Source organism: Nycticebus coucang, chromosome 10, assembly GCF_027406575.1.
Source record: "Nycticebus coucang isolate mNycCou1 chromosome 10, mNycCou1.pri, whole genome shotgun sequence".
Lineage (NCBI taxonomy): Eukaryota > Metazoa > Chordata > Mammalia > Primates > Lorisidae > Nycticebus > Nycticebus coucang.
The window spans coordinates 61,373,721-61,401,341 of NC_069789.1; the positions used below are offsets into that span (position 1 = coordinate 61,373,721).

General features: G+C 51.4%; 2 protein-coding genes across 2 annotated transcripts in view; one reads left to right on the top strand and one right to left on the bottom strand.

Annotated features, from left to right (window-relative positions):
- Positions 1-20,679, top strand: part of CACNA1S (calcium voltage-gated channel subunit alpha1 S) — a 68,353-nt gene extending 47,674 nt beyond the window's left edge. Inside the window, exons 25-44 of the mRNA XM_053606750.1 lie at positions 94-295; positions 770-928; positions 2,202-2,312; positions 2,970-3,053; positions 6,551-6,607; positions 7,503-7,631; positions 7,853-7,918; positions 8,527-8,618; positions 9,969-10,128; positions 11,473-11,600; positions 12,972-13,068; positions 13,344-13,446; positions 14,279-14,380; positions 14,660-14,784; positions 16,287-16,415; positions 17,148-17,398; positions 18,705-18,790; positions 19,550-19,641; positions 19,844-19,990; positions 20,126-20,679. Of these exons, the coding sequence (XP_053462725.1) occupies positions 94-295; positions 770-928; positions 2,202-2,312; positions 2,970-3,053; positions 6,551-6,607; positions 7,503-7,631; positions 7,853-7,918; positions 8,527-8,618; positions 9,969-10,128; positions 11,473-11,600; positions 12,972-13,068; positions 13,344-13,446; positions 14,279-14,380; positions 14,660-14,784; positions 16,287-16,415; positions 17,148-17,398; positions 18,705-18,790; positions 19,550-19,641; positions 19,844-19,990; positions 20,126-20,377 (2,572 nt within the window). The 3' untranslated portion in view covers positions 20,378-20,679. The remainder of the gene's footprint in view (positions 1-93; positions 296-769; positions 929-2,201; positions 2,313-2,969; positions 3,054-6,550; positions 6,608-7,502; positions 7,632-7,852; positions 7,919-8,526; positions 8,619-9,968; positions 10,129-11,472; positions 11,601-12,971; positions 13,069-13,343; positions 13,447-14,278; positions 14,381-14,659; positions 14,785-16,286; positions 16,416-17,147; positions 17,399-18,704; positions 18,791-19,549; positions 19,642-19,843; positions 19,991-20,125) is intronic.
- Positions 20,680-22,696: 2,017 nt separating this feature from the next.
- LOC128597408 (proteasome activator complex subunit 2-like) lies at positions 22,697-23,488 on the bottom strand. Its single transcript, XM_053607773.1, has one exon. The coding sequence runs from the start codon at positions 23,457-23,459 to the stop codon at positions 22,740-22,742; it is 720 nt and encodes a 239-aa protein (XP_053463748.1). The 5' UTR covers positions 23,460-23,488; the 3' UTR covers positions 22,697-22,739.
- Between the last annotated feature and the right edge of the window lie 4,133 nt (positions 23,489-27,621).

A 27,621-nucleotide genomic window follows, 5' to 3' on the forward strand; every position in this document is an offset into this window, starting at 1 on the left:
GCCCTGACTTCACCTCCATCCCTTGACTGTTCAGAAAGCTCTCTGCCTCATGGCCCCAGTCCAAACCGTCCTCTCTTTTCTGCCCACCCTAAGGCTGCTGTACAAGGCCATAGACTCTAACAAGGAGGACGTGGGCCCTATCTACAACAACCGAGTGGAGATGGCCATTTTCTTCATCATCTACATCATCCTCATTGCCTTTTTCATGATGAATATCTTTGTGGGCTTCGTCATCGTCACCTTCCAGGAACAGGGGGAGACCGAGTATAAGAACTGTGAGCTGGACAAGAACCAGGTGCCGGGGCCACCTGCTGAAGAGGGAGGGAAGAGCCCCAGCGGCCTCCTGCTGGCCCCAGCCCCAGATCTAGTTCGCAAAGCGAGTCCTAGTGTGACCCCAGAACCTGTATCTGATGCCAAGCCTCATCCTGTATGCACCCCACCCCATCTCCAACCTGACACAATACAAGTTGGTAGAGTATGTGGGGGGGTCTTCTCATAGAACCCCAGTGATACCCAGAGAAAGGAATACCCTTCAAGCCCCTGGTCTAAAGCCATGGTTGGAATGGCCTATGATAACTCAAGGGGAACCCAAGGACTCACTGGTGTCGTTCCCTTAAATAGTACAGAGTCCCTCAGCCGTAGCTTCTGGCCACGGCTGCTCTCGACTTGCCCAGAATTCAGGGTCCCTCAAGCCCACAGAGGAGGCCATAGAGAAGGAAGGGAAAGAGCAGCCTCTTGGTGTTGACCTGTCCTGTTGTGTGTGTGACAGCGCCAATGTGTGCAGTATGCCCTGAAGGCCCGCCCATTGAGGTGCTACATCCCCCAAAACCCATACCAGTACAAGGTGTGGTACCTCGTCACTTCCTCTTACTTTGAATACCTGATGTTTGCCCTCATCATGCTCAACACCATCTGCCTGGGCATGCAGGTAAGGGACCCCAGAAGACTAGTGTCCAATCAGACTGGGCCTGGCACCTGGGTATGGCAGGGGAGTAGGAAGGTTCCCCAGTGCCCCTGTAGACATCTCCAGTGCACCGCATCAGTCAGGTGCTGCACAGGACACAGAAGAGAAGTCGACTTTGTCACCGTGGCAATTGTGGTTTATCCTGGAGGTAATTTAGCAGACAAATAGTGTGATAACTCTGCAAACAGATGGCTACCACTGAAGGAGAAGGGAGTGTAGGAAGTAGAAAGTGTTCTCTTTGTGCTTCTTCTAGTGCTACAAATCTGGATGGTTGAGTTGGCTGGAATCTTGGCTCTGGCCTCAAGAAAAATGGGTTAAGTATTCACAGGTGTCTCTCTTAGGAGTTGAGCGCCCTTTATAGATAATATCATAATCAGCAGCATCATTATCAAGCCTTAATTAAGCATCTGATTCCTTACGCCCTATATAAACAGAATTGCACAATTAGGCTCCCTGTCCTTAAGAGCCCAAGACACACCCAATGATAAGACCACACATTGCCAGGTCATGAGAATATGGAAAGAGAATCACCAGGCCAGTAGGCCCTGATTGCACAGAGGATTGTGAGCAATGGCTGTGCTTGGGGCCAAGTCAGGCAGCAGAATCAGACACTTCTGCCAAGATGTGTGGGGAAAGCCATAGGTCCTTCTGAACTACCTGGAAGGGTTTTATGAAAAGGTAGGATTTCATTAGCTTTCTAAACAAAGGCTAAGAGCTTCCAGGGAAACTTTACAAGGAAATAGGTTTAACAAGGGTCATAGTGGTGAGTCAAGGGGGCCAATATTACTTATTTTAACTGCCTCACCATCATTGGGGGTAGCAGGCAATATAGTAAGGTTGGTAAGCTCAATTTCCCCACCAGGAACCAGAGATAATAACAAGTATATAAAGACAGTCTTGTGCCCAGTTGACTAGGTGGAACCTGCCACAGAGCCCTGCCTAGATGACCTCCCATCTTGGTCATCCCAGAACAGACATGTAAATGAGCTCTGGACAGGACTTGTGATCAGAGGCTCATTCCCCTCCTCGTATTACCTCTTTTGTGGTGGTGGTGGTGGGGTTGTCCGTAATATTTGGTGGAATTCAAGGGACTACTAAAGCAAGCTCCTAGTTCTCTAGGCTAAAACAAAATGGGCAGGGGTTCAAAGAAGGGTTGAAAGCTTTCCAGGAAGAGTAGGGCTCTGGGAATGCAGTCTGCAGGATGGACAAGCCCACCTCTCCTATGTCCCCTCCACAGCACTACAACCAGTCCGAGGAAATGAACCACATCTCCGACATCCTCAATGTGGCCTTCACCATCATCTTCACCCTGGAGATGATTCTCAAGCTCATGGCCTTCAAGGCCAGGGTGAGTGCCGGGGCTACAGGCCCAGATAAGCAGCTGGTGCTTGGTGGATGAGCCTGCTCATGGAACACCTGCCCAGATTCCCTCATCTTACCACTTCTGCTCCCTGCCTGCTCACCACCTTCAAGTACAGGGCAGGCAGAATTTCCGGCAGCTGGAATTGACTGCTGATGGAAAGATGCCAGCACCTTTTCCCTGCCCCCTTGTTTGAGACTACCTTACATTCCTACCCTCCCTTACGCTTCTGAAGAATAGGCCCAGCACCAGGGGGAATATCTTGCTCAGTTTCTCTGCTTCCCAAGTCTGTGCCTAGGATTCCCAGCCCTGTCAGTTCTGCACTGTCGAGCCCCAGACAGGATGTTATGTGGGGTTCAGGGGATGAAAGAATCCTCCATCTCTCCCAGGACCCAAGTCCTGAGTTCCCAGCAAGTCTCCCCTTTCCCTCCTGCCACTTCATGCTGCTAAGGAAGGGAACTAAAGAGCTAAGGGAAGAGGAGAATGGGATGGGGCTGCTGCAGCACCTGCTAGAAGTGAGGCAGGGTGCCAGGAGTTGATCTCCCCCAGCCTCTCTGTGCCATCTCAGGTGAGACTGCTGCCCTCTGCTGGCCACCAGGGCACCTTCCTCTCAGAGCTCACCCCCTTGGTCTCTTTCCTTCCCAGGGCTATTTCGGAGACCCTTGGAATGTGTTCGACTTCCTGATTGTCATCGGCAGCATCATCGATGTTATCCTCAGTGAGATCGACGTGAGTATCAAGCAGGCAGAGCCATCACTGGGGTGGGACCAAGAGCTTGTTCAACATGCATGGGGTGCCCACTGCGTGTACATGTGGCACCTCAGGGGGTTACAAACATGGAAACGACAAATTGTGGCTTCTGCCCTCAAGGAGCTACAGTCCTGAAAAGCAGAGAAATAACTCAGACACCAGGTAGACATGATGAGTATGCCAGACTGCGGAAAGGAAGAGATATATCATGGAAAGGAGAGGGCATCTCTGGGTGGGATGGTCAGGGAAGGCTCCATGGAGGTGGTGCAACCTGCCTCAAGGAAAGGGAGGCGGTGACTGGAGCTATAAAGGAGAACAGATATGTGGGGCAGCGTACCATAGGAGGGGCACAGAGCAGGAAGTGCAAAACAGGCTCAGGGTGTGTTTAAACTTTATGGAGCAGGCAGTGAAAAGTCACTGAAAGTTTCTAAACAGAACAGTGGAAGGACTGAAGTCCTGCTTCTAAAAATGTTATCTGGAGAGGAGGGGCAGGAGGAGAAGAACTAAAAGTAGGGAATCAGTCATTCATTCATTCCTCAAATACTTGCTAAGTACCTCCCATGTTTCAGGTATGATTTTTATTGCTAGAGATACAGCAAGAAGAAAATTGTGGGGGAAACAGACAATAAGTAAATCTATAACATGACAGGTATGACAAATATGTACCATGAAGAAAAATAAAACATGTTAAGGCCCAAGAATGGAAGAGAATGAGAGGGTGGTGTCAAGATGCCATTGGAGCAGAGATTTGAGTACAGCAGGCTAGTGAGCCATGTAGGTGTTGGGGGCAGAGTGTTGTTAGGAGTAGGAAGTGCATGTGCAAAGGCCCTGTGGTGGGGCGGAGGGGTGTTGGATGTGTTTGAGAACTAAAAGGAGGCCCTTGGATCTGGAACAGAGAGTAGTAGAGATGAGATGAGAGACAAGGAATGGGGGTCAGATCATCTAGGAGCTTGAAGGACAGCTACAATCTTGGGTTTTATTCTGAGAGAGATAAGTACCCTTTTGTAGGTTTAAGTGTGGTCAGATTTTAGTTGTCAAAGAACCACTCTGGCTGCTGTGTTGAGAAGAAGCTGTAGGGGACATAAGGGCTGACCCGGGGGAGCAGTCAGGAGGTCACTGTAGTAATCTAAAGGGGAGGTGATAGGACTGAGGCTGGCTGTGGAGGCTGTGAGAGATGGTGGGAGGTAAATGGCCCAGGAGCTGGACTAAGATGCTCTGATGGAGGGGATGAGGCGCTGTTGGTGGAAAGACGAACGGCAGTAGGATCTGCATTATGTGGTGGGGGTGGAGGGCAGATAGAGGTTCCGGCCAGGGAGGTCCACCTTCAAGAGTTTAGAAGTCAGCACCTCCTGGAGGTGGCCATGCTGAGGATCTGCTACTCAGGGCACTGCAGAGTGAAGAGGGCAGCAGGTGACAGGGTGGAGGAGGTCCAAGAGCAGAGTTGATGCTGAAATCTTATGACAGTTTCCAAAACAGCACCCTGGGGCTGTGGAAAAAAGAGAGGAAGGAGAGGAAGAGAAAGGCATTCATCTTTCTGAGCCTGAGCCATCCTAACCATGGCCATGGTGGTATTCTACCCAACCAGTGGCAGACTTGGCCGTGGGGAGCCCAGTAGGGGACTAGCACCAAAGCTGGGGGGCTCTGCCATGTGTAGGGCTTCCTTCTGAACTCTCCGCTGCTCAGTGAAAAACCTTTTAGGCTGTATCAGCCCCCAGGGTGAACCTTATGATGAGTGGGTCGGAATGGGGAGGAGCAGCTCTGGAGATGCCTGAGAGGGGCAGGGTGAAGGGAGCAGCTGAGAAAAAATCTGGGCTCTGTAAGGAAGGAGCCCTTGGCTGAAGCGCCTGAAGGCTGAGCCCTGGCAGGGAGTGGCACCTTCTGGGGACTTGGGACTTGCCTCACCGGCTGTCTGGTGTGCTAGGGGAGGGCCCAGGGTGGGATCCCTGTTTGCTCCCCATGCACAGAACAGTGACAGACAGAGCTTCATCTGCTCATATCCCTGAGGAGGCGGGGTTGACGAGAGGCAGGGTGGGCACTGGGCAGAGCCCATGTGAGTGTGTGCGTGCATGAGTGTGTGTGTTGTGTATTTCCATCCACGCTCAGTTTTTGCAAAGGACCCTCGTTTGAGAGCAGCTTCTCACCACCGCAGTCAGAGGAGACTCTTAAACAGCCAAAATAAACAGCCCAAACTAAAAATAGTTACTTCTTAAAATTTGAGGTCTGTGCAGGAGAAGCTTGGACAAATCAAAACAGTTTCTTTGGTGGTGGAGGACAAGAGGGTGTCATCAGGCCTTATTTGATTTTTAGGCACAGCAGACGGTCCTTACCAGTAATGTTTGCTTGAAGTCATGTGATATCAGTTTATAGTGCTAACACACAAACGGGGAAAGATCTAGGGAAGCGTGTCAGTTGAACTTTCTGCAATGGTAGAAATGTCCTGCCCTGTCCATTACAGTAACCACAAGCCACACATGTCTATTGGTCATTTGAAATGTGGCTGGTGGAACTGAGAAACTGAATTTCTCATTTTATTTATTTCGGATTGTCATTCAAATAGCCACATGTGGCTAGTGGCTACCATCCTGGACGGCACAGGTCTAAAACACTGGTGGTCATCCTTGGTGGCATTTGAGAATCACCTCTGAGCCCAGCCCCAAGCCCTAGAAACTAATTTCATTGGTCTGGATGGGGACCCAGCGGAGATAAATATATATTGCCTAATTTCTTCCTGTGGTTGATAGCCCAGAGAAAAGCTGCCCAAGAGAGTGTTGCTTGACGGGGAAACCACTTGCTGGGATTGGTCTACCTGCAGATAACTGGAAGATAAAACAATGACTTCTTTTGACCCAGGGCTTTTTAAAAAGGGCTTCTCATATAATGTGGCCTAAAGGAGAAGCTTGAAGTAAACAGGGAAAATTTGCTCCCACACACCCAACGCCCACTCTTTAAGAGCCTTGGTCCCAGTTTTGATCCTGTGGCAGAGAAGCACCTACTGCAGGGATATCAGACTCCCCCAGAGGAGCTTTGCCCCTGAAGAGGGGGCTTCCATGAGGGTCCCACCCCAGCTTTGGAGTGACAGGGATGTGACCCCACTTATAATGATGAGCAGGTGTTTTTCAACACACCCTTTCAGGGATGTCCCCAGTGTCAAGTATCCCAGACACGCAGGAAGACCCTGAGCCCTTGTTACCTGCAGATGCCTGTGGGAGATGAGAAGGGACATGTCTGTGTCCGGTCTTCCCGCCCCGTCTTGCTCCCTTGCCCAGCCTCTTGCCTCACATCCCCACAGAGCTTCTCCCACCTGCCCCTGATTGACAGCCATGTGGGGTCCTCTTCCCCGCCTCTCTATCTTTTTCTCTCTTTAACCCTTCTGTGTGTCTGTCCTTTCTGACACATCTATCTCTTCACCTCCCTCCCTCGTGTCCCTCTTTCTCTCTCTCCTCTCCTTCCCCTCCCCTCGTCTCTTTTCTCCACAGACTTTCCTGGCCTCCAGCGGGGGACTGTATTGCCTGGGTGGAGGCTGCGGGAACGTTGTAATTCCAGGCTGCATGGGCCTGCCAGCACGCACGCCCGCCAGCTCCTGCCCTGCGCTCGCATGCCTAGGCCTGGCTGCGTGTATTGCATGGGGTGGATCAGCACTCAGGCCTCCTTCCCCAAAGCAGGCCCCACCAAGGGTCTGGGCTTAGGGTGGGGCAGGGGCTCGGTGGACGGACATGCATGGATATTGTGGCTTCCTCATAGCCCTGGGAAATGGAGTGAGGCTTCACTCCGGCACCCTCTCTGCAGATGGCATCAATCACAGTCCAAAGAGAACTGTGATTGCTGGCAAAGGACCTTAGTGATAGTTCGTCAGGCACAAGGCCTTTGGGGACTCAGGAAGCAGAGCAGGGAGGGCTCTCCCCTTCCAGAGTAATTCGTGTGTCTAAGGCTGGCACAGGGCAAAGGCTTGCCTGGCTTAGAACAGCCGTGTGCAGGGTGGGCGTGACGGGGAGCCGCCACATTGAATTTATGGCAATTGAGCAGCCAAGCTTCGGGGAACCTTTGCACTGGGAGGACACTAGGGGCGGGAGCCCAAGAAGGCCGCCAGGCTCCTCAGCTCGGTGGCAGCTTGAAGAGAAAATGAGATGAGTGGGAGGCCCCTGGGGGCAGGCAGTGGGCCTGGCTGCAGCCTCATCCCAGGCGCATCCCTGCTGCTGCCCCTAAGCATGGGCTCACCACACTGCTGGGTACCACATATCCTCCTGGCAGCCTCCCAGCTGACCAGCCCCAGAGAATGTCCCACGCTAGTGGACAGCAGGGGCCAGAGATGGGACTGGAACTCTTCCCCACTGCAAACATCACCCAAACACACACACACTGCACCTTGCACCCCGCCCTGCCCTCTGAGGAGCTGTCCCCAGACTGACCTCTGGGGCTGCCACCTCGCAGGACCCAGATGAGAGCGCCCGCATCTCCAGTGCCTTCTTCCGCCTGTTCCGAGTCATGAGGCTGATCAAGCTGCTGAGCCGGGCTGAGGGCGTGCGTACCCTGCTTTGGACGTTCATCAAGTCCTTCCAGGTGCCAATGCCCGGCCCCGCTGGCAGGGGCCCAGGAACGGGTGGGGTCCTGGGTGGGAAACTGCACTTATGTGGAGAGGCCACTAGAGACGCCCCCGTCAGCCTGGGGGAGGGGTGGCAGAGGTTGGGGTTGGGAGGCCAGAAGAGGCAGGGCCCTGGGAAGCTAACAGGCTGCAGGGCAGGTGGTGGTGCCCCGTGGCCTGACTCCCACCTGTCCCGTAGGCCCTGCCGTATGTGGCTCTGCTCATCGTCATGCTCTTCTTCATCTATGCTGTCATCGGCATGCAGGTGAGAGGCAGGCCAGCCCAGGTCGAAACTCAACACCGATCTTGGCCAAGTTAGAGGGGGTTGTTAGTGCACCCTGGGGAGCCTAATCAGCACTCAGGCTGGACCCTCCACACTCCCTGCTTTGTCCATCCTGGCAGCCCAGGGGCTCAGCCGCACAGCTGGGAAAGGAGGTCGTGCACCTCCCTTACCCGCTGGCGTCTGCAGGGCTAGAAGCTTAGAAGTGATCTATAAGGAACTTGGCATGCAGACGGACATCAGAGGCCAGATCATGTCTTTAAGGCCAGACCTGAAGCCCAGATGGTCTCAGTCCACACTCCCCTGTAGGCTTCCCTCAACCCCCAGATTGACTCCCAGGTCTGCTTGCTGCTGGGAAAACTGGTCCCCCCATCACCACCTGCTCTTCTTTGGTTTGGTGGGGCAAACTTCATCCAACTTAGAAAATAATCCAATTTATTTGGCTTCGGGTATAATGTGGCCTGAAGTGCAGGGGACTTGGGGGAGGCAGGGGTGAAAGTGGGGAGGAGGTTGGACAGGAGAAGGCAGTGACAGATGAGCTTAGGGGACACTTTTGTCTAGGTTCCAAAGTCAGAGCCCTTTGTTATTTGCAGATGTTTGGAAAGATCGCCATGGTGGATGGGACTCAAATAAACCGGAACAACAACTTCCAGACCTTCCCACAAGCTGTGTTACTGCTGTTCAGGCATGAGCCCCCCACCCCACCCCACTGCCAGCCCTGCTCCTGCCCTGCTCTAACGTGCACAGAGCCAGGGCTGGCTTCACAGTGTGTGACCTGTGCAGTGACGCAGGGCCCAGCATTCAGAGGGGTACCCTGCTTGGTTTAATGCTCTGTCACTGTCTTCAAGATTTTAACCATTTTTTAACAAGTAGCCCTGCACTTTCAGTTTCCATGGGGACCCTCCACTGAGCAGAGTGCTGCATATTCCTCTAATCTCATGCCACTGAAGCAGGAGACAGAGGTCAAAGATCCTTTCCTGGACATTGGGGTGGCTCCCGGAGTAGGGAGAGGCAGAGTGAAGAACTAGCCCCGGGGGAGAGAGTTGGGGAGCAGGAGCCTGGGAGGGGTGAGGAGGCCAGAGCTTGGATCACAGAGAATCCTGGGCTGCAGGCTTGCTGGCAGTGCAGGAGCTGGGTAGAGGAGGTGAACCGGCCAGCACTGGAATAGTCCTCCTCCAGACAAGGCCAGGAGACACATGTGCCCCAGGGTCCACCTCGGCACAGCCTATCAAGGACTCCATGAGGTCACAGCAACTGCAGCCCTGATGGCCCAGGAACAGAGATCACCACCTTGCCAGGCCCACCTCCCCACCACAGTCTACACCTCAGCTGCAAACCCGGGGCTGCCCTGGACTGCCTGCTCCAGCAGAGAAGGGAGCTCACTGAAATGAGATTTTACTACACACAAAGGGATGGGAAGCTGTGGAATCAGGCTGAGATGTAGCTAAGGGAGGCACCTTCCAGCTGGAGGTGGAGGGATATTATCTACAGAAGAGTGGGTAGCAGTTATTTGAAAAGCACCAGCTTGTGCATGTACAAGCCCTGTGAGCTTCCTCCCTGGATAGCCACACATGCACCAGGTGTGAAATCTGAGGGCTGCTTTTACAACTCACTTAGCTAGAGTGGGTGGTGGTGTCAGGAGAGCTGGGTTCAACTGTGGGATTTCCTTGGGTGACTCTGACTCTGAGGCTGAGATGACGTCTGACCCTGCCTTGCTTTGGTCAGCATAGCGCTCTGTCTTGCTTCTCCCCCTTCAGTGACATGAATCTATTTTGTCCCTCTATCTAAGAAAACATTTCTAAGTTTAGCTCCTGCTTGTAGCACACACAAGGGTAGAGCAGAAGGACTGCGGCACAGAGGGGAAACTGAGGCCCAGCGCACACTGAGCAACTCAGCGAACCCGGAAATCTGACCTCCCTACTTCTGGGGAGCAGCCTCATTCTGCTCATCACGCCACACCTTGCTCCCATCAGGCTGACAGCCTCCTGAGGGTCTGCACGAGAGCGAACAGGTAACAGGAGCCTCTCTCCTCCAGGTGTGCGACAGGTGAGGCGTGGCAGGAGATCCTGCTGGCCTGCAGCTATGGGAAGTTGTGTGACCCGGAGTCGGAGTATGCCCCAGGGGAGGAGTACACGTGCGGCACCAACTTCGCCTACTACTACTTCATCAGCTTCTACATGCTCTGTGCCTTCCTGGTGAGACCCGGCAGGGCCTGGGCTGGGGAGAGGCTTTGATGAACTGAGGCAGGAGGCGGCTGCCCTCTTCCTCCATCTCAGGGATGCAGGTAGCTCTAGTCGGATTGTTTCTTTTTCTTTTTGTTTTTTTGAGACAGAATCTCATTATGTTTTTTTGAGACAGAATCTCATTATGCCGTGGCATCACAACTCACAGCAACCTCAAACTCTTGGGATTAAGCGATTCTCTTGCCTCAGCCTCCCAAGTAGCTGGGACTACAGGAGCCTGCCACAACACCCTGCTATTTTTTTGTTGTAGTTGTCATTGTTGTTTTAGCAGGCCCAGGCCAGGTTTGAACCTGCCACCTTCTGTGCATGTCGCCAGCACCAAAACCACTGTGCTATGGGCACCGAGCCATCAGATTGTTTCTTATTCCGGTGATCTTGGATGTGGCTTTGTTCTGTGAGTGTTTCTTCATGCCCCAGAGGGGTTATCAAAAATTTTTACTGTTTTTTTTTTAATTTTTTTTCTGGTTAGAGATCATTAATCAAGAGGAATTTAATGAGGCTCTGCTCTAAGTAGATAGGGGCTTCCTATAAAGCCACGTACGCCATGCTTTGAAAGAGAAAGTTTTGCCCCATAATGAAGGAATGAGATTCTGGAAACAGAGTCTCATGGAAGATCCCTGCATGGGTTAGAAACAGAACACCAGACGATTTTGAGACTGCAGGGTTGCCATCTGTTTGAACGGGAAGCAAACAGCCAGCAGCATCCACTGGGCCCTTGTTCCTAAACCTTTTTCTTTCTTATAATCACTCAAAAGAGTTTTTTGAGCCTATGACATATTGCCAGATACTGGGCTTGGTGCAGGGGTTAGTAACATGACTAAGACACCATCCTGGCCCTGCAGAACCTCATAGGGTACAAGGGGAGTCGCGTGTAATAAAAACCTGCAATTCAAAGGGACACCCGATATATACATAAAAGGCAAGAGCAGTGACAGGGACCTGGTCCAGGTGAGCACAAAGGCAGGGAGAGCATCTCTCCAGGAGGAGGGCAGGAGGCTAAGGTTGGAGTAGCTTCCTAACAGGTTGCTTGAGCTGGGTTTTGAAGAATAAATACCAACACCTGCTTTCTCCCGCTCCCCACCCTGCCGGCAGAGGGCACTGTTTATGCAAGGGTGCAGCAATGGGACACAGTGTTTGGTGTGTGTGTGTTTATAGGTTGTTCAGAAGGGCTGGAACAGAGGGTACATGTAGGGAGAGTCTGTGGCACCCACACCCAGTGGCCACCTCCCAGTTTCCCCGTCCACCTCTATACCACCTGCCTTTCTGTGTTGGAAACCCTTGGTTCTCCTCTTGCAGATCATCAACCTCTTTGTGGCTGTCATCATGGATAACTTTGACTACCTCACTCGGGACTGGTCCATCCTGGGACCTCATCACCTGGATGAGTTCAAGGCCATCTGGGCAGAGTATGACCCTGAAGCAAAGTGAGTCCAGTCTTTAAGTTCTGTGCTGGTCCCTCTCTAAACTGTTCACCCCTCCATCCTAGACCTTTTCCTAGTGTCCCACAGTGAGTTACTCTCCAGGGTTAATGAGTGAGCTTCTCCTCCCCACGGCCTTTACCCAAAGTCCCAGATCAGAGAGTCGGAACCTTCAGGAATTCCACAGCCTCCCAGTGTGGAAACCCCTTTGACTTTACTGACAAATGACCACCCAGCTTCTGCTCTGACACTCCCAGGGGTGGGGAACTCAGTACCTCTTCGGGCGCTCTACATTCTGGCTACTCAAATGTGGTCCACTGACCAGCAGCATCTAAGCTTGATTAAAAAGCAAGTCCAAGCCCTGCCCAGACTGTATCAGAATCTGCATTGCTATTATCCTGATCCCAGGATATTCATATGTACATTAAACTTAGGAAGCACTGCTCTCTTGTATTCCTCCCCTCAAAATCACGAGCTCGTATTTCATGAATATTTCCCAGGCATCAGACACTGTACTAAACGCTGCAAGTATTATTTCATTTAGTCTTTCTTTACAATAACCCAGGGCACAGGTCTCCTGATCATCTCAGTCTCAGATGAGGAAACAAGCTCAGAGAGGTCAAGTAAGTTACCCTGGGTCATGCAGCTAGTGAGAGGTGGCACCAAGATTCAGTGCAGGTCTGTCTGGTGCCCTTAGTAGCTGTGCTTTGAAGTGCTTACATCAGACAGATCAAAACCTACCTACCTCTACCTGCCACCTACAGTCCTAACTCGGCCCTCCAGAGGGAGCAGGGAATGTTCAATCTCTTTCTCAGATCCAGCCCGTTTGGAACTCAATAGGACCCTCCAAAACTATTTTTTCTCACACAACACACATGTGCTCCTCTCGCCTTGTTCAACTCTTCATCTGATTGCCCTGGTTGCCCTGATTTAAGCTTATTCTGGGGGTCATGGTCCCAATGAAAATGTGATTTTCCGCTCTGGAGATGTTTTTGGAAAGGGGCTTCCACCTCCCTTGATCTATACCCTCTACTTCCGTTAATAGAGTCCAAGAGCATCCATTACCTTGACCAGAACCTAAGAAAGGTCTTGTGATGGGAAAAATGAGGTCCTGATTCCAGATGTGGAGATCCCATATCCAAGAGAGTGCCCTAGAAAAGATAGCTTATTTCTGGTAGTGGGTGATAATGAATCCAAACATTCCCTTCTCTTTTAAACAGGAGCTGGGTGGGCTCTGACTTCCTAAACACAGTTGTAAAATAAGGAAGTGTTCCCCTGTCATCTGGCTGTCTTCCCCTTTGTCCATTTTCTGAGCAGGGTGTTGGGGGGAGGCCAGGGTGGGGCTGCCCATTGAACAAGTCCATTGTCCTCTCACAGAGGGAGAATCAAACACCTGGATGTGGTGACTCTGCTGAGAAGGATCCAGCCCCCTCTGGGGTTTGGGAAGTTCTGCCCACACCGGGTAGCCTGTAAGGTAACCAGAGCTGCCAGGGAAGAGCAGCCCCTGGGAGAGGAAGAGGAACATGGGGTAGGGATTTCCTGGGTCCCAAAGTCCCTCCCAGAGGACTTAAAGTCTTAACTATGCCCCTCCTACTCATCATTCCATCCCCTCACAAAGGGCAGTCCTGGACAGCTGGCACTCCCAGCCCTCATGTCCCATCCCCTCCCGGCCCACAGACCGGGTGAGGATGACCTGCCAAGCTTGGCCTGCTCCCAGCTCAGAGCAAGCCACTGCCTCTCCCTGCACAGCGGCTGGTGGGCATGAACATGCCCCTGAACAGCGATGGCACGGTCACCTTCAATGCCACACTCTTTGCCCTGGTCCGCACGGCACTCAAGATCAAGACAGAAGGTGAGGGCCATCCATGTGCAGCCCTTCTTTCTCTCTGAGGGCGCTCCCGACACAGACTGTGCCAGGTCTTCAGAGCTCATGGTTGCACTGAAGGCCGTGGGGAGAGGCAGAGAGAGGACTCCAGACCACGGCCACAAACTCCTCTTGCCCCTCTGGCCTCAGAGGGAACCTAAAAGTTCTCTGCAGGGCAAAGTCACTGAGGGTCTGTTCCCACACTCTTCAGTTGTGTTGTGGGAGACACAGAGAGATGCCAGCACTAGGCAGAGGTGGGTGAGCAGGGACAGTGGAGTACGAGTCTGGGTCAGGGGTGGGTGAATAGGGGCAGGTGAGGGCCAGCACTAGGTCGGGGATGGGTGAACAGGGACAGGGGAGGGCATTGGTAGGTCCTGGGTGAGTGAGCAGGGACAAGGGAAGAGCAGTGCTAAGTCAGAGGTGGGTGAGCAGGAACAGAGGAGGGCCAGTGCTAGCTCAAGCATGGCTGAGCAGGGATGGGGGAGGGCCAGTGCTAGGTCATGGGTGGTGAGCAGGGACTGGGAAGGCCAGTGCTGGCACAGGATTCAGTTCTGGGCAGGAGCAGAGGACGCACTCAGGTAGGGAGCACTAGGCAGGCTGATAGGAGTCCTTACTGGACTCCACTAAACTTGGAAGTCCTCGAGAACCAGGGAGACAGGCATGGTGTGATTAGGAGAAGTCAGGGTAGGGTCTTGCTTTTCTCCCCAAGCCCTCAGTCAGGGCTCTACTACATCAGGGCCATCTCCAAATCAAGACCATTGCAGGAGTCTGAGACAGCCACAGAGCAGGCTTCCTTTCCCCTGCCTTTCCCTCGCCCTAGGTAACTTTGAGCAGGCCAATGAGGAGCTGAGGGCCATTATCAAGAAGATCTGGAAGAGAACCAGCATGAAGCTTCTGGACCAGGTCATTCCCCCAATAGGAGGTGGGTGCTGCTTTGGGAGACCAGAGTCCAGAGGCAGCTGAGAGAAGCAGGCAGGGGGTTTCTCCAGGTGGCCCCATGGGAACCTGAGGGTAGCCCAGCCCTTCTGTAGATACCTTAGGTAGACCCCATGGGCTGCCTCAGGGTGAAAAGTGCCCACTGTCCAAGTCAGTAGGATGAGGGATGGACTGGGTGCCCAGGCCTGGCTACCCCTGGACCCACTATGAATCCAGTGTTAGATCCCCACCAGGTTCAGGATCTCTCTTGTTGGTTCCCCTATAGATGATGAGGTGACAGTGGGGAAGTTCTATGCCACGTTCCTCATCCAGGAGCACTTCCGGAAGTTCATGAAGCGCCAGGAGGAATATTATGGGTATCGGCCCAAGAAGGACATTGTACAGATCCAGGTAAGGTCCAAGGGTTCCCCTGCTGAGCTGGAGTCTCTGGACTCCAGTTCCTGTTCCGGGTCCTCAAGGGCCAATGATGGTGACAGAGGAAAGACAGGAGCTCAAAAGAGTGAGGAAATGAGATGACAGTCCTGGGCAGTCCACAATGGAGGATATTTCAACCTCAAGAGAAGAACCAGGAGCTGTTCATCTCTGGATGATAGGACCAAAGAAAATAGGATTTGGTCACAGGAGAGATGAGTTAGTTATTAAGAGCAGTGGTCTCCAAAGAAAGCAGATTCCCCAGGGGGCACTTACAGTGCTCCACCGGGTATGAAAAGAAAACTTTAAAACTTTGTTTTATCTCATCTGGTTTTTTTTTTTGTTTGTTTTGTTTTTTTATTTTTTTTTTGGCCGGGGCTGGGTTTGAACCTGTCACCTCCGGCATATGGGACCGGCGCCCTACCCGCTGAGCCACAGGTGCCGCCCTATCTCATCTGGTTTTTATTTCTAGTGTTCACTATAATGCACAGAATTTATACATTCCAAAAGTACACATGAATTTGGGCTGTGTATTAAAAAAATTTGATTGAACTATCAATTTCTCATAACATTTAAAATTTTCAAGTATAGTAGAAAAACATTTTTTTGTTTTGAACTGGTGGAGAGTAACTCCAACGTGATGTTCCATCATCCAGAACACTCTAATTCCTCTTTCAAGGCATCATGTGTATTCAAGGCATAATGTGTATTACAAGATTGTTCTCTTACATAATTCTTCTACGTAACCACAGTGTAATCATCAAAATGAGGACATTAACATTGATATATTACCACATTCTTATCCATTTCAAGTTTCACCAATAGTCCCAATAAATGTCCTTTATAGCACAAGGATCCAATCCAAAATCACACTTTGTACTTAGTTTCCGTATCTCTTTAGTCTCCTCCATCTAGGACAGTTCTTTACTCTTTCCTTGAGAAAACATCAATGCTTTTGAAGATTACAGTTCGTCCCTCAGTTTGGGTTTGTCTGGTGTTTCCTCAAGCTAGAATCTAGATTTAAGATATGCACCTTGAATAGGAATGCTTCAGAAGGGATGCTATGTTCTCACTGCAAACTCTCAGGTGACACCAATATTGATTTGTCTCACTTCTGGTGATACGAGCTTTGTTCGGCTCAGAAATATATATTGATGGCATGTATAATCAAAAGAGATCACTTGTCTAGAAGGCTGTACTGAGTAAAAAAATTCTCAATCTGTAGCCTAAGATATCCCCACCCATGGCATCAAGAAAAGATGCCTTAGGAATAATTATCGTGTGAGCTATCCCAGAGGCCAGAGTAGGGCCTGGTGATCTCATAGGGCCCGGGACATTGAGTGAGCCAGAGTAAGAGTGGAGCCTGAGTTGGGGCTTCCAGAGAGCCCTGGATGCAAGGCTTTGAAATGGGTGGGACCGGAAGCAGCTCTGGGCTCCTCTCCAGGACTGAAGGGGTAACAGTGTCACTTTGCCATCCCCAGGCTGGACTACGGACCATTGAGGAGGAGGCAGCCCCTGAGATCCACCGTACCATCTCAGGAGACCTGATTGCTGAGGAGGAGCTGGAGAGAGCCATGGTGGAGGCTGCGATGGAGGAGGGAATATTCCGGGTGAGGGGGATGCCTAATAGTCTAGACACAGTGAGTGGTAGTGTCTCAGAGAGGAAACCAGGAGCCCAGCCACATAGAGGGGCACGTGGGGCTAGATGCCCCACTCCGCCTCTTCACCCACCTTTCTTGGAGCTCCTTGACCCAACTTCCTCAAGGTGTCAAATATAACAGATCCTTTCCCCTGTCCCTTGCCAAACCTCACCTCTTTCCTCCCTCCCACAAACCAAAGGCAGCATTCTATATCCGGATCAGATGTCCCACCAGACTTATTATGCCATTCCTCAACCTGGCAGGATGTTTCTAACATCACTGTAGAGCTGGAAGTTCTTTAATGACCACCTACCTACACCTTTCAGGTCATTTATCAGGAAATGGTGGCCCAAAGAGACAAACTTAGATGTCTAATATCGCTTAGTAAATTAGTTTCAGAACCCAGGTCTGCAGACCCCCCTCCAGGGCTCCACCTACTGCATACATGTCCTTATCTGTATGTCCATGTCTCCTGTATGGTTCCTTAGGCAAGTCCTATCAGCCCTGCCCCATCAAATTGAGAACTTCCTGAGGGTGGGGACTCTCTTCTTCTGGTCTCACTGTTCAGTCCTTTCTGCTCTAGCCCTAAAGGATGTGTCTCCTAATACCATCACTTGTTCACAACAACATTATCCTAGGTGGCAGCCCCCGGTACATGCCCTGCCCTCGTCTCTCAGTCATTGCTCTTCTCATTGCTCCTAGAGGACCGGAGGCCTGTTTGGTCAGGTGGACAACTTCCTCGAAAGGACCAACTCCCTGCCCCCTGTCATGGCCAACCAGAGACCACTCCAGTTTTCTGAGATAGAGTTGGAGGAGTTGGAGTCACCTGTCTTCTTGGAGGACTTCCCTCAAGATCCAAGGACTAACACTTTGGCTCGTGCCAATACCAACAATGCCAATGCCAATATTGCCTATGGCAACAGCAACCATAGCAATAGCCAGGTGTATTCCAGGTAGTGGTGGCAACCTTGGGTGTAGGGATACTGGAAGAAGACTGGGAGGACGATGTTAGCAGGTTCAAGGTTGCACTAGAAGGGGGTAGCCCGAAATTGCCGAGTGTCCTTTGTTTGCCTTTGTGCCCTTTGGGATCCATCCTGCACCTTAATGCGAGAGGCATTCCTGAACTGCAGAGACTACCATGGCCAGGAGGGGGCAGCCTCATGCCAGCATTGGCCCAGGGTTGAGAGGTTCTTTTACTACATCTACTGCTGGTCTAGGAACTGAGATGTACTGAACACATTATAGGTTAGAAGGACAGGGCCTTCAGCGACAGCACATACTACAAAAAACTGTGGACAATAAGGTTCAATCATTGGATTTGGGTTTCGAGGAGACCAACTGTGCTGGGTGGTTCCCATCTCATCAGCTTCAGACTGTAGACTAAATATAATCTGTGATTACATAAGTGTCATGAAAAACAGTAAGAGGAGGAGAGCTTCTTGAGAACCATAAACTAAGGGCTGGGCTCAAAGCAGAGTTTCTGTTCTAGACAGAAGGCCAGTTGAATGGAAGTGTCTTTGTCCTGATCCTCAGCCATGGGCAGGACAGGGCAGAGGTCAGGTGAGCAGCCAGCCCATGGCCAGGGCTGTCTGCACCCACTTCCAGTCAGAGAGATGCCTTGAATTCAGCCCACAAGCCTGAATGGCACATGTGCCTTTGGGTCACCACGGGGCAAGATGCCTTGGAAGTACGGAAGCATCAGGCGTGAGCCCTGCCCTGAATGGTGATATAGTCTTGTTGTGGGGACATACCATGTGATATGCTTGTGACCAAATAGTTGCAGAGGTTAGGTGCCCTGAGAGTGCAGAGGGGCTATGGATCATCATGGGCTAGAAAGGCCTAGAACTGTTCTCAGCCTCGGCTGTACATTAGAAACATATAGGGAGTTTTCAAAAATCCCAATTATGAGTTTCACTGTGGACTCTGGGGGTGGGACACAGCCACCACTAATCTTCAAAACTCCCCCAGGTGATCCTATGTGCAACCAAGACTGAGAATGAATGTCCTAAAGGCTGTAAGGCTGGAACTGGGCCTTGGAAGATGGACAGAATGTAGAAAGGGTGGAGCAAACCCCCAGAGTGGAGGCAGGAATGCACTTGGCTTATTCCCCCTAGAGAGTCAGGGCTGGCAGGGGCAAAGTGGTGGGAGTGTAGCCCTCAGCCCTGGAATCAAGGCCACTGGGAAAAAGGGTACAGAGGGGCATGGATGGCAAGAGGCCAGCATCCCACCCTGGTTCACCCATCCTTACTTCCATTTCAGCGTCCACTATGAAAGAGAGTTCCTGAGAGAGACAGAGACACCTGCCACCAGAGGAGGAGCCCTTGGTCAAAGCCATAGGGCCCTGGGTCAGTCCCTTCTGTGCAACCAAGAAACCAAGTGTTTTCCCAGAGGGGTGTGAGGAGTCTGTGTTTCCTTGCGGTCTGGGAATCTGTTAGGAGGGCTGGCTTGGGGGCCTATTGCAATGGGAATTGGCTAGGCCCAGGATTGGGAGAGCTGTCAGGGCCAGATTCTCATCCAGACAGAGGAAAAGGGTAATAGCTAAGCAGCTGAGAGAGGTGGGAGGAGAAAAGCTTCAAGGGGCTTCCATAGGCCTTCCAGGAACCTCATCCTGCACCCCATGCCACCCCAGTGTGGGGGTTCCTCCATGCCTGGGCAGTCCCTGGACACACTGACAACTTGGCTCTGGGGCCTTTCAGCAGATGACCTTGCACTCTCTCTGTAGGCCCTAATTAGTGTGGCAGTAAGAACCCCAAGGATGCTGGGGTCAGTAAAGCCTTCCTCCCCTACTTCCCAACACACATGCATGCATGCACATTTTCATATGCACACAGGATACTCTGAGGACCAGCTTGGTCAGAGCCCCTGGCCCAGATGCTCTCTCCCAAACCCACAAGATCAGAGACCAGGGCCAGCAGAGTTGGGGTAGTCCTAGCTGGCCTGGAGTTGGTTGGGACCCTCCAGTGTCTACCCTCTAAGACACCCTCTGCAGCCCTGAGTACCTAAAAGCCCTCAGAGTGCAGCTGGCCAGCCAGGAGGGGCTCTGTTGACACAGGGCTCCTGGTACTGTCAGCAGCCCCTTTATCCTCACCCCTTCCTGCCCACAGGACCCCATGGCAAGCCCTGTCTGGAAAAGCAGAGGGGACAGATGACCCAGAGGGTAATGCTCGGAGTCCAGGTGTCTCCTGCCTGCCACCAGGTATCAAAGGCAGAGGCCTGTGCTCAGAGTGGGGCCATGGAAGGGGAGGGGTTTGGTGGACATATGTTTATCACTACAGAAGGGCCTGGATTCCCTTTCTGTGGCTCTTGGTTGAGGCTCCCTGAGATGAACTGGGAATTTTTCTGGATCTGTGGCCTTCAGCATCCCCGTGGGGGTCTTTGCTTTTGTGCATTTGGAACAGCACCCCAGGGCAGACTTTCCCATGTCTGACGAGAGAAGGAGCTCCATAGCAAGTGAGGAGGCATATGAGCAAAGACCCCATGGCAGGGGCACCACGGAGGGGACTTCCAGATTCCTGACTCCAGCTACAGCCCAGCTGATCCAAGAGGTGAGCTGGGGGCTAGGACACAGCAGTGGGCTGCATTGAGGGGTGCAGCCCGTGATGGCCTGCCATCAACAAAGGGTAGGGTCAGCAAAGGCAGCTGCCCAGAAGACCCCACTCAGCTTCCTCTCCTCCCTACAGGCTCTGGTTCGAGGGGGCCTGAGTACCTTGGCAGATGATGCTGGCTTCATCATGGCGACAGGCCAGGCCCTGGCAGATGCCTGTCAGATGGAAGCAGAGGAAATGGAAATCGCAGCAGCAGAGCTATTGAAAGGACGAGAGTCCCAAGAGGGCATGGTCAATGCCCTGGGGTGCCTGAGCCATAGGTCCTCCCTGGACAGCATCAACCAGCATCAGGGATCCCGGGAGACCCTCATTGCTTCCAGGCTGTGAAGCCTACACAGCCTCAGCATGGGCTTAGAGCTAGCATGACCAACAGGGGTGGGGTGCTGGCATGGAGAAGGGCCACCCCAGCATGGCAGCCTCCTCCCCTCAGCAGCTAGATACCTAGGTCAGGGATTCCCTCAAAAAGCCAGCAAGAAGTAAATGAACAGCCCCTTCCCCTCACCAGCAAGAAGCATGATTGGACGAGCTGCTAATGTCATTCAAAAAGGCCTGGTTGGTACCAGTGTCTGTCTGGCCTAAGGCCACTCCCACCAGCAGGATATTAAAGCCTCCAGGCCTGTGGACACTGGCACCTGGGCTCTGCTGTCTCCTCTTTCGGACTCTTCTATGCTCAGTCTTTCCCTTCCCCCAACCCTTCCCCTGAGTCCTTGTCCGTGGGCTTGGGAGCCTGGGTCTAAGCGACCATAGGAGCTTTCTGGATTTTCATTATGCATGATGGAGGGAACCTTTTGTGGAGAGTATGGGTTCTCCTGCAAGTCCATGGCTAGGTCCACCGTCCAAGCAGCCCCGGGAAGGGTGGTGGTTTTAGAAGCAGTCCCATACCCTAGGTTACACCGTGGCCAAACTTCTCTGAAGCCATGACTATGTCTCATTGGCCCTTGGAGCCTGCAGTTGTGCTGTGCTTATGGCCTTGAGTATCACAGCTCCGCAATCTCCACGGCTCCTCCCATCCACACCAAGAAATAGCTGCTGACATACCTGATCTCCTGCCAGAGGTTGCTTTTAATGCTTCCTGTTTACAAAACACTTCCACATACCATATCCATTTTATTCTCACCACAACTTTGAAGGTAGCTTTGGATTCCATGTTAAATGCGGCAGGTGAAGTGACATGCCCATGGTGGGCAGCCAGGGAGAGGTGAGGTCAGGACTCCACACTGGGCCCTCAGGACCCTGCTATTCTCTTCCCACTTCACTGGACCCTTGCTCTGCTCACCACTCCCTCACTGAGGTAGTCTCTTGCCAATCCCCAGAGGGTTTTTTGGCTTCCTCTGCCTTCCCCAAGCTGCCCATCACACAGGACAGGGACACTGACACCCCGATTGCACTGTCCATCCACACCCCTAGCCTCAGTTCATCCTCAGAGCTTCCTGTCTTCCTCTGCCTTCCCCAAGCTGCCCATCACACAGGACAGGGACACTGACACCCCGATTGCACTGTCCATCCACACCCCTAGCCTCAGTTCATCCTCAGAGCTTCCTGTCCTCATCAGTACAGCTATTTCAACTCACCTCTCTCCTTGCACCTTAATACCAGGGGCTGACTTTGTCATCCACAAAGGACAGCCACCAAAAGGTCCCTCCTTCAGCTTCTGCCACCACACCGATGAGTCTACTTGCTTCTGCTCTCTCACGGAAAGTCAGGTCTCCTCTCTTGCCAACTCTTCAGATTCTGCCCCAGCTGTGATCTCCTCCCCCGCCTCTCTACTGGCCCCTCTATCTTCACAAAACACATCCCTGTGCCTCCCTCTAACACAACGCTGCAGCCATCCTGTCTCCACACACACACACACAACGGAGGACCAAACTTCTTACTAAATGGCTTACATGAGTGGTCCCCTTTGTCTACGTTCCTGTTTCTCCTTCCCATCCTCCACCCCATGCAGTCACCTTCTACCCACCTGTTCTCTGCAGCAACCACAGTAACCATATCACTAACAATCTGGTTGTTCATCCAGTGACCTTTTTAAATCCTTACCTTACTTGACTTCTAGGCAGCATTGGAGACAATTTAACCCCTCCCTCGGCCTGAATGCTCCCCAAGGTTCAAATCTCCTGAGTTTCTTCCAACCTCTCCCATGGTCCCACTTGAAGCTTCCTTGGAAATTCTCCCTTGGCCCACTGGCCTCTCAAGGAGGTTCTGGTCCCTTGACATTTACTTCTCACTTAGCCTGTTGTCATGTCTTAGTTGCATTTATGTACCAATAATTCCAAATCCGTATTTCTAGTCCAATTCTAAGTTCCAGATCTCTGCGTCCTACTCGTCCAAGACAACTGTATGTCTATGTCCCAGTGTGCCCTCATATCCTCTCCCCAAAGCCCACTACTCCTCTGGTGTTGCTGATCTCAGGGAAGCCACTCCTCATTCAACTCAGAAGTCTGGGTGCTGTTCTCAACTCCCACCACCCCCTAACTGTGCCAGTAAATTCACCCTCCTAAATGTGTCTCTCACCTGTTATGCTTCCCTTCATCCCCAGGGGCACTTTCCTGGTACGTTTGATCTTCTTTTCCTGCATCCCAGCCTCCTCTTTTCTCTTCTTCCCAGCATGTCTCTGATCTTTTTATTTTTTATTTTTTATTTTTTTTTCCACACAAAGTATAGGTCATTTATTTTCCTTCTAACCCTGGATTCAGTACATAGATGGCTTCTCTTCGCCCTTTGGATTGATAATTTTCTCCAGGTTGCTGATGATGATATGATAGAGCTCAGCATAGAAGGCCCTCAGGCCCAGCACCATGGCCCTAAGCTCCCCATACACTGCCTCATCTCGCTCGTGCACCAAGGCTCGGTAATCCATGACATGGGTCTCCTTGGAGGCCTTAGCCACAGCATCCCCACATTCTGAGAAGTACTTGGAAATGGTTGTCTGGAAGCCTTCCACTTTGGTCTTGACTGCATTCACCCTCTCCAGCACCTTCTCCTGGATTGCTACCCCAAAATCATTTCCATCCTCAATCTTAGGGATCAGGTACTGGATCCATGTGATCACCAAAATGCACTTCTCTTTTAGAGTCCAGACTTCTGGCTTAACCAGGGCAAGCAGGGATAAGACTTTCTCATTCCCAGGGAGAAATCCACATTTAGGGACTTCTTTCTTCTCCTGCTTATCTGTTTCCATCTCATCATCCTTGGGTGGGGAGTCTGGAATGGGGATATCCAGTGGGGCCCGGAGGAAGGTCAGGTCAGCCACATTGAGGGAGTCATCTTGCAAGAGCTGGTTCAGGTATATGATTTTCTGTGGCAAGAATCTGTAGAGAAACTCCTCAGCCTCCTGGAAAAGATTTTGCCTGAAGACATCCACCTGCTTGAGGGCCTCCCCGCTCGGGCGCACTCCACAAGACTTGGCCATGCTGCTCCAGTTGCTAGATCGGTCTCCGGCTGGGCCTCTCTGATCTTTTTAAAAGAAAGACCAAGGGGGTGGCGCCTGTGGCTCAAAGGGGTAGGGCGTTGGTCCCATATGCCAGAGGTGGTGGGTTCAAATCCAGCCCTGGCCAAAAACACACACACACACACACACACACACAAAGAAAGAAAGACCAATCATCTTACATCCTTGCTTAAAACCTGTGGTCAAGTCCCAGGGTGTGAACTGGTACTAGTCGGTGCCTGTTAGGAACTGGGCCACATGGCATCACCTTCTGAGCTGTGCCTCCTGTCCCACCCCCAACCCCATTCATGGAAAAATTGTCTTACATGAAACTAATCCTTGGTGCTAAAAAGGTTGAGGACTGCTGCTTAAAGCCCCTAGAGCACACCCCCAAAGCCTTCTGAATATTGAGCAAAACCCTTGCCTCAGCTCACAAGCCTGTCCCAGATCAGGTCCCACCCAAGTTTCCTGCTCACTCCAGCCAGGGGAGCTGCTCTCATCTCAGAGCTGTTCTCCCTGGAGGCTTCCTGATAGATCCCTATCATCTTTCAAACCTTACCTTTGCAAAGAGCTTTCCCTGAATGCCCCCAGACTCTCTGTAGTGCGGCCCAGGAATTTGGCACACCATCTTTGGCCCATCACAGCAGAGATCAAAACTGTGTTGTAACTGCTTGTTTTATTTTTACCCCTGCCAGACACCAAGCTCCATAAAAGCAGGGGCTGTGTCCAGCTTGATCATGCTCCATGACTGAGCTTTTTCAACACAGACTGGGGTTCAAAAACTGCTAACTAGACGTAGGAAGAGCTAAGAGGTATGGCCCCTGCCCTCTGAAGGCTCCCCACCCAGTGTCACCTGCTCAGCTCCGCAGCCTGAGCTGTCTGCCTGGCTGGCTGTTTGGCTGGCTGTCTAGGTCACAGGGAGGAAGGGAGGAAGAGCACTGCCTCAGAGGTGATAAACTGGACTCCACAGTACTGCTCCCAGATGTCCACCACTGTCTTACACTGTCCCCCACTCAAATGACTCCTGTCTAGGGAAGATAAGATAGTAAGAACATATATGTGTCCTATAAAATTCTATAAAAGGGGTATTTTTATTTGAGAGGAAGCTGAGCATCATATTAATAGTTACTACGTGTAGAACGCTAACAATATGCCAGGCCTTGTTTCCAGGGTTTTGCACATATTATCTTATTTAATCCTCTTAATTAAGAAAAGTATCATCATACTCACTTTGCAAAATGACTCAGAGAATAAGTAATTTGCCTAAGGCCACAAAGCTGGTAAGTGATCCAAGGTGGGAGTGAAACCTGGGCAGTTTAGCATTTCCATGTCTTTCACTGCTATTCTATTTGTCCCTCCCAGCCCGAGTTACTGACAGATATGTATGTACACATAGGCTCTGAAAAACCTTGCCATCTATTCAGTTTTCATCCTATGGAAAAGTTCAGGAAGTTTCCTTTGCAATATATAGAATGTTCTAATTTATCAGAGTGTGAAAAATCCTCCCTCTACTCCCGGTTTCACTTGCAATAAAGGGTGGGTTTCTCCTTACAGGACTGCTGGGCTACTCAAATAAAGCCTAAAAGGAACCCATTGTGGAAACAGGGTTGCAGTGGGAGTGAGTAGGAGTGGGCAGACTTCACATGAGACAGACATACCCTCGCCTCAGCAGGTCCCTCTGACAGACAGGGTGCCCCTAGGAGCAGGTACAGCCACCTTCTGTCACCAGAGGGCACTGGCGAGGGGCAATGTCTTCTGGACCCATATATGGGTTCCTGGCAGTTGCCTGCAGATTTAGGGCCCAGCTGCTGAGTGGGGAATCTGCCAGGAGGGGTGAGGGTGTGGCTGGCAGGAGAGGGGGCACAAAGCCACATGCTGTCGTGGAGGAGCCCTCCATCTGGAAGGTGCAGAGCTCAGATGGAGGGGCTCTGTGAAGGCTGGAGAGAGTGGACTCCTGTTCCGGTACACCCTGGATCTGGCCTGGTACATTTCCAGGCCCTGCTCTGGTTGGGGTTTAGTGGCTCCTGCCAACTTGCCTCTCCTAGACTCCTCTCTGCAAGGTGTTAGAGAGCAGAGCCTTGGGAGCCAGACTCTCCAGGACCTGAATTCCATCCCACCACCTCCGTGTTGTGTGATGGTCAGGCAGTTCACGTCACCCTTGTAAGTTTCTGCTTCTCCCTCTGTAAGGTGGAAGAATAATTCCTACTTTCTAAGGCTGTGGTAAGATATGAATATGACAAGGTAAGGACCTAGTACCTGGCAAGACACTGCTGTTTTGGTTCTGTGAGATGCTGGATAGTGAGAGGGCCAGATCTCTGAGACAGGAGGAAACCAACCTTGGAGGGTCCTGGGCACATTTGGAAAAGTGGGCAGCAGTGATGCTGAGCCCACACACCACAGCACTAGGCTTAGGCCTCATACAGGCCCTGCTAGCTCTCACTACCCATCCGTAAATGCAGCTGCCTCTGGCCTCAGTCCCCTTACAGAAGACACTGCCAAGGCAAAGCTGACCTTGACCCCCAACCTTTATTTCAAGGATCTTGTTCCCTTCTATGCATCTGATCTCAATGGCATGTCACTCCTGCCTGGGGGCTGCCAGCTCATAGTGCCAGGCAACTCTCCTAACCCACCAGCGGTCATTTTTCTGCCATTTTACTGACAAGGCAACTCAGTGGCAAGAGCCCCTGGCCAGTGAGTGGTGGAGCTAAGATGTGCCCCCAAGCTTTGTAATTCCATTGCTTCCTTCCATCACCCAGTGTGCCACTACACACAGCTTGATTGCAGGAGCGCTCAGAAACGAAACGTGCCTCTAGGCAACATGTGCACTAAACTTTGAACATCTCATTTAAACACCCATAAGCATTGTTCACAGTCAAAAGGTTAAAGTTCTGTTGAGGAAACCAAGGCAGGGTTGCATTTAAAAAAAGAAATTGGGGGCGGTGCCTGTGGCTCAGTCGGTAAGGCGCCGGCCCCATATACCGAGGGTGGCAGGTTCAAACCCGGCCCCGGCCAAACTGCAACAAAAAAATAGCCGGGCGTTGCGGCGGGCGCCTGTAGTCCCAGCTGCTTGGGAGGCTGAGGCAGGAGAATCGCTTAAGCCCAGGAGTTGGAGGTTGCTGTGAGCTGTGTGAGGCCACGGCACTCTACCGAGGGCCATAAAGTGAAACTCTGTCTCTACAAAAAAAAAAAAAAAAAAAAAAAAAGAAATTGGTCATAAATACAGGAGACAAATAATAATTCTGGTGCTGAATACTATTTAAACAACTAGTTATCAGTTGTACCTTAGTAGTAGGTCACAGGGATTTTGAGGTTCAAAGGAGGGGGACTTGATTCGTGTGGTTCAAAGTCAAATGAACAAAAAGATTTCATGATGGTAAGAAAGGAAACAAAGTTCAGAAAAGGAAAGAGCCATAAATAACCCCACATTACTGAGTCAGTGAGAGGAGGCAGGAAGAGACCCCTAGCTCCCCCATCCGAGCTTCAGAAAGGCTCCAGTGAAATACGCAGGGTGCAACATGGGGAAGCCCTGGACTTGGAGAAAGACCATTCTCATCTGTAGTTGTGTGTTCTTTTAAAAATGTCTCTGCCCTAATAGCCGGGCGTTGTGGCGGGCGCCTGTAGTCCCAGCTGCTCGGGAGGCTGAGGCAAGAGAATCGCGTAAACCCAAGAGTTAGAGGTTGCTGTGAGCCGTGTGATGCCACGGCACTCTACCGAGGGCGGTACAGTGAGACTCTGTCTCTACAAAAAAAAAAAAAAAAAACTTTAAAAAAAAAAATGTCTCTGCCCTTTGCTTTTCTCATTTGTAGAACAAGAATAGCTAACATTCATTGAGCCCAGCTCATTTAATTAGAATTAAAAATTAAAGTGCCTTGCTTTTCATGTCTCATTTAATCTTTGCAACACTGCCTGTAAAATAGGTACTACTGTTAAGTATGATGAGAAAACTGGGGTTCAGAAAATCTGAGTGAATTACTCAAAGTCACTTGGCCATGAAATGGTGGAGCCAGTTGTCTAACAGGAGCCCGAACACTATTCTTAAACTGCTTATTTCTTGTGTTACTGTGAGGATCACATGATAATCTTCCCCTACCCAACCCCCAACCCCCACTCCATCCTCTACTAATCTGGCTCAAGATCCTTTGCA

What these genes read in the sequence shown, in the direction of transcription:
- LOC128597408 (XM_053607773.1), bottom strand. Translation starts at nt 23,459, where the DNA reads ATGGCCAAGTCTTGTGGAGTGCGCCCGAGCGGGGAGGCCCTCAAGCAG.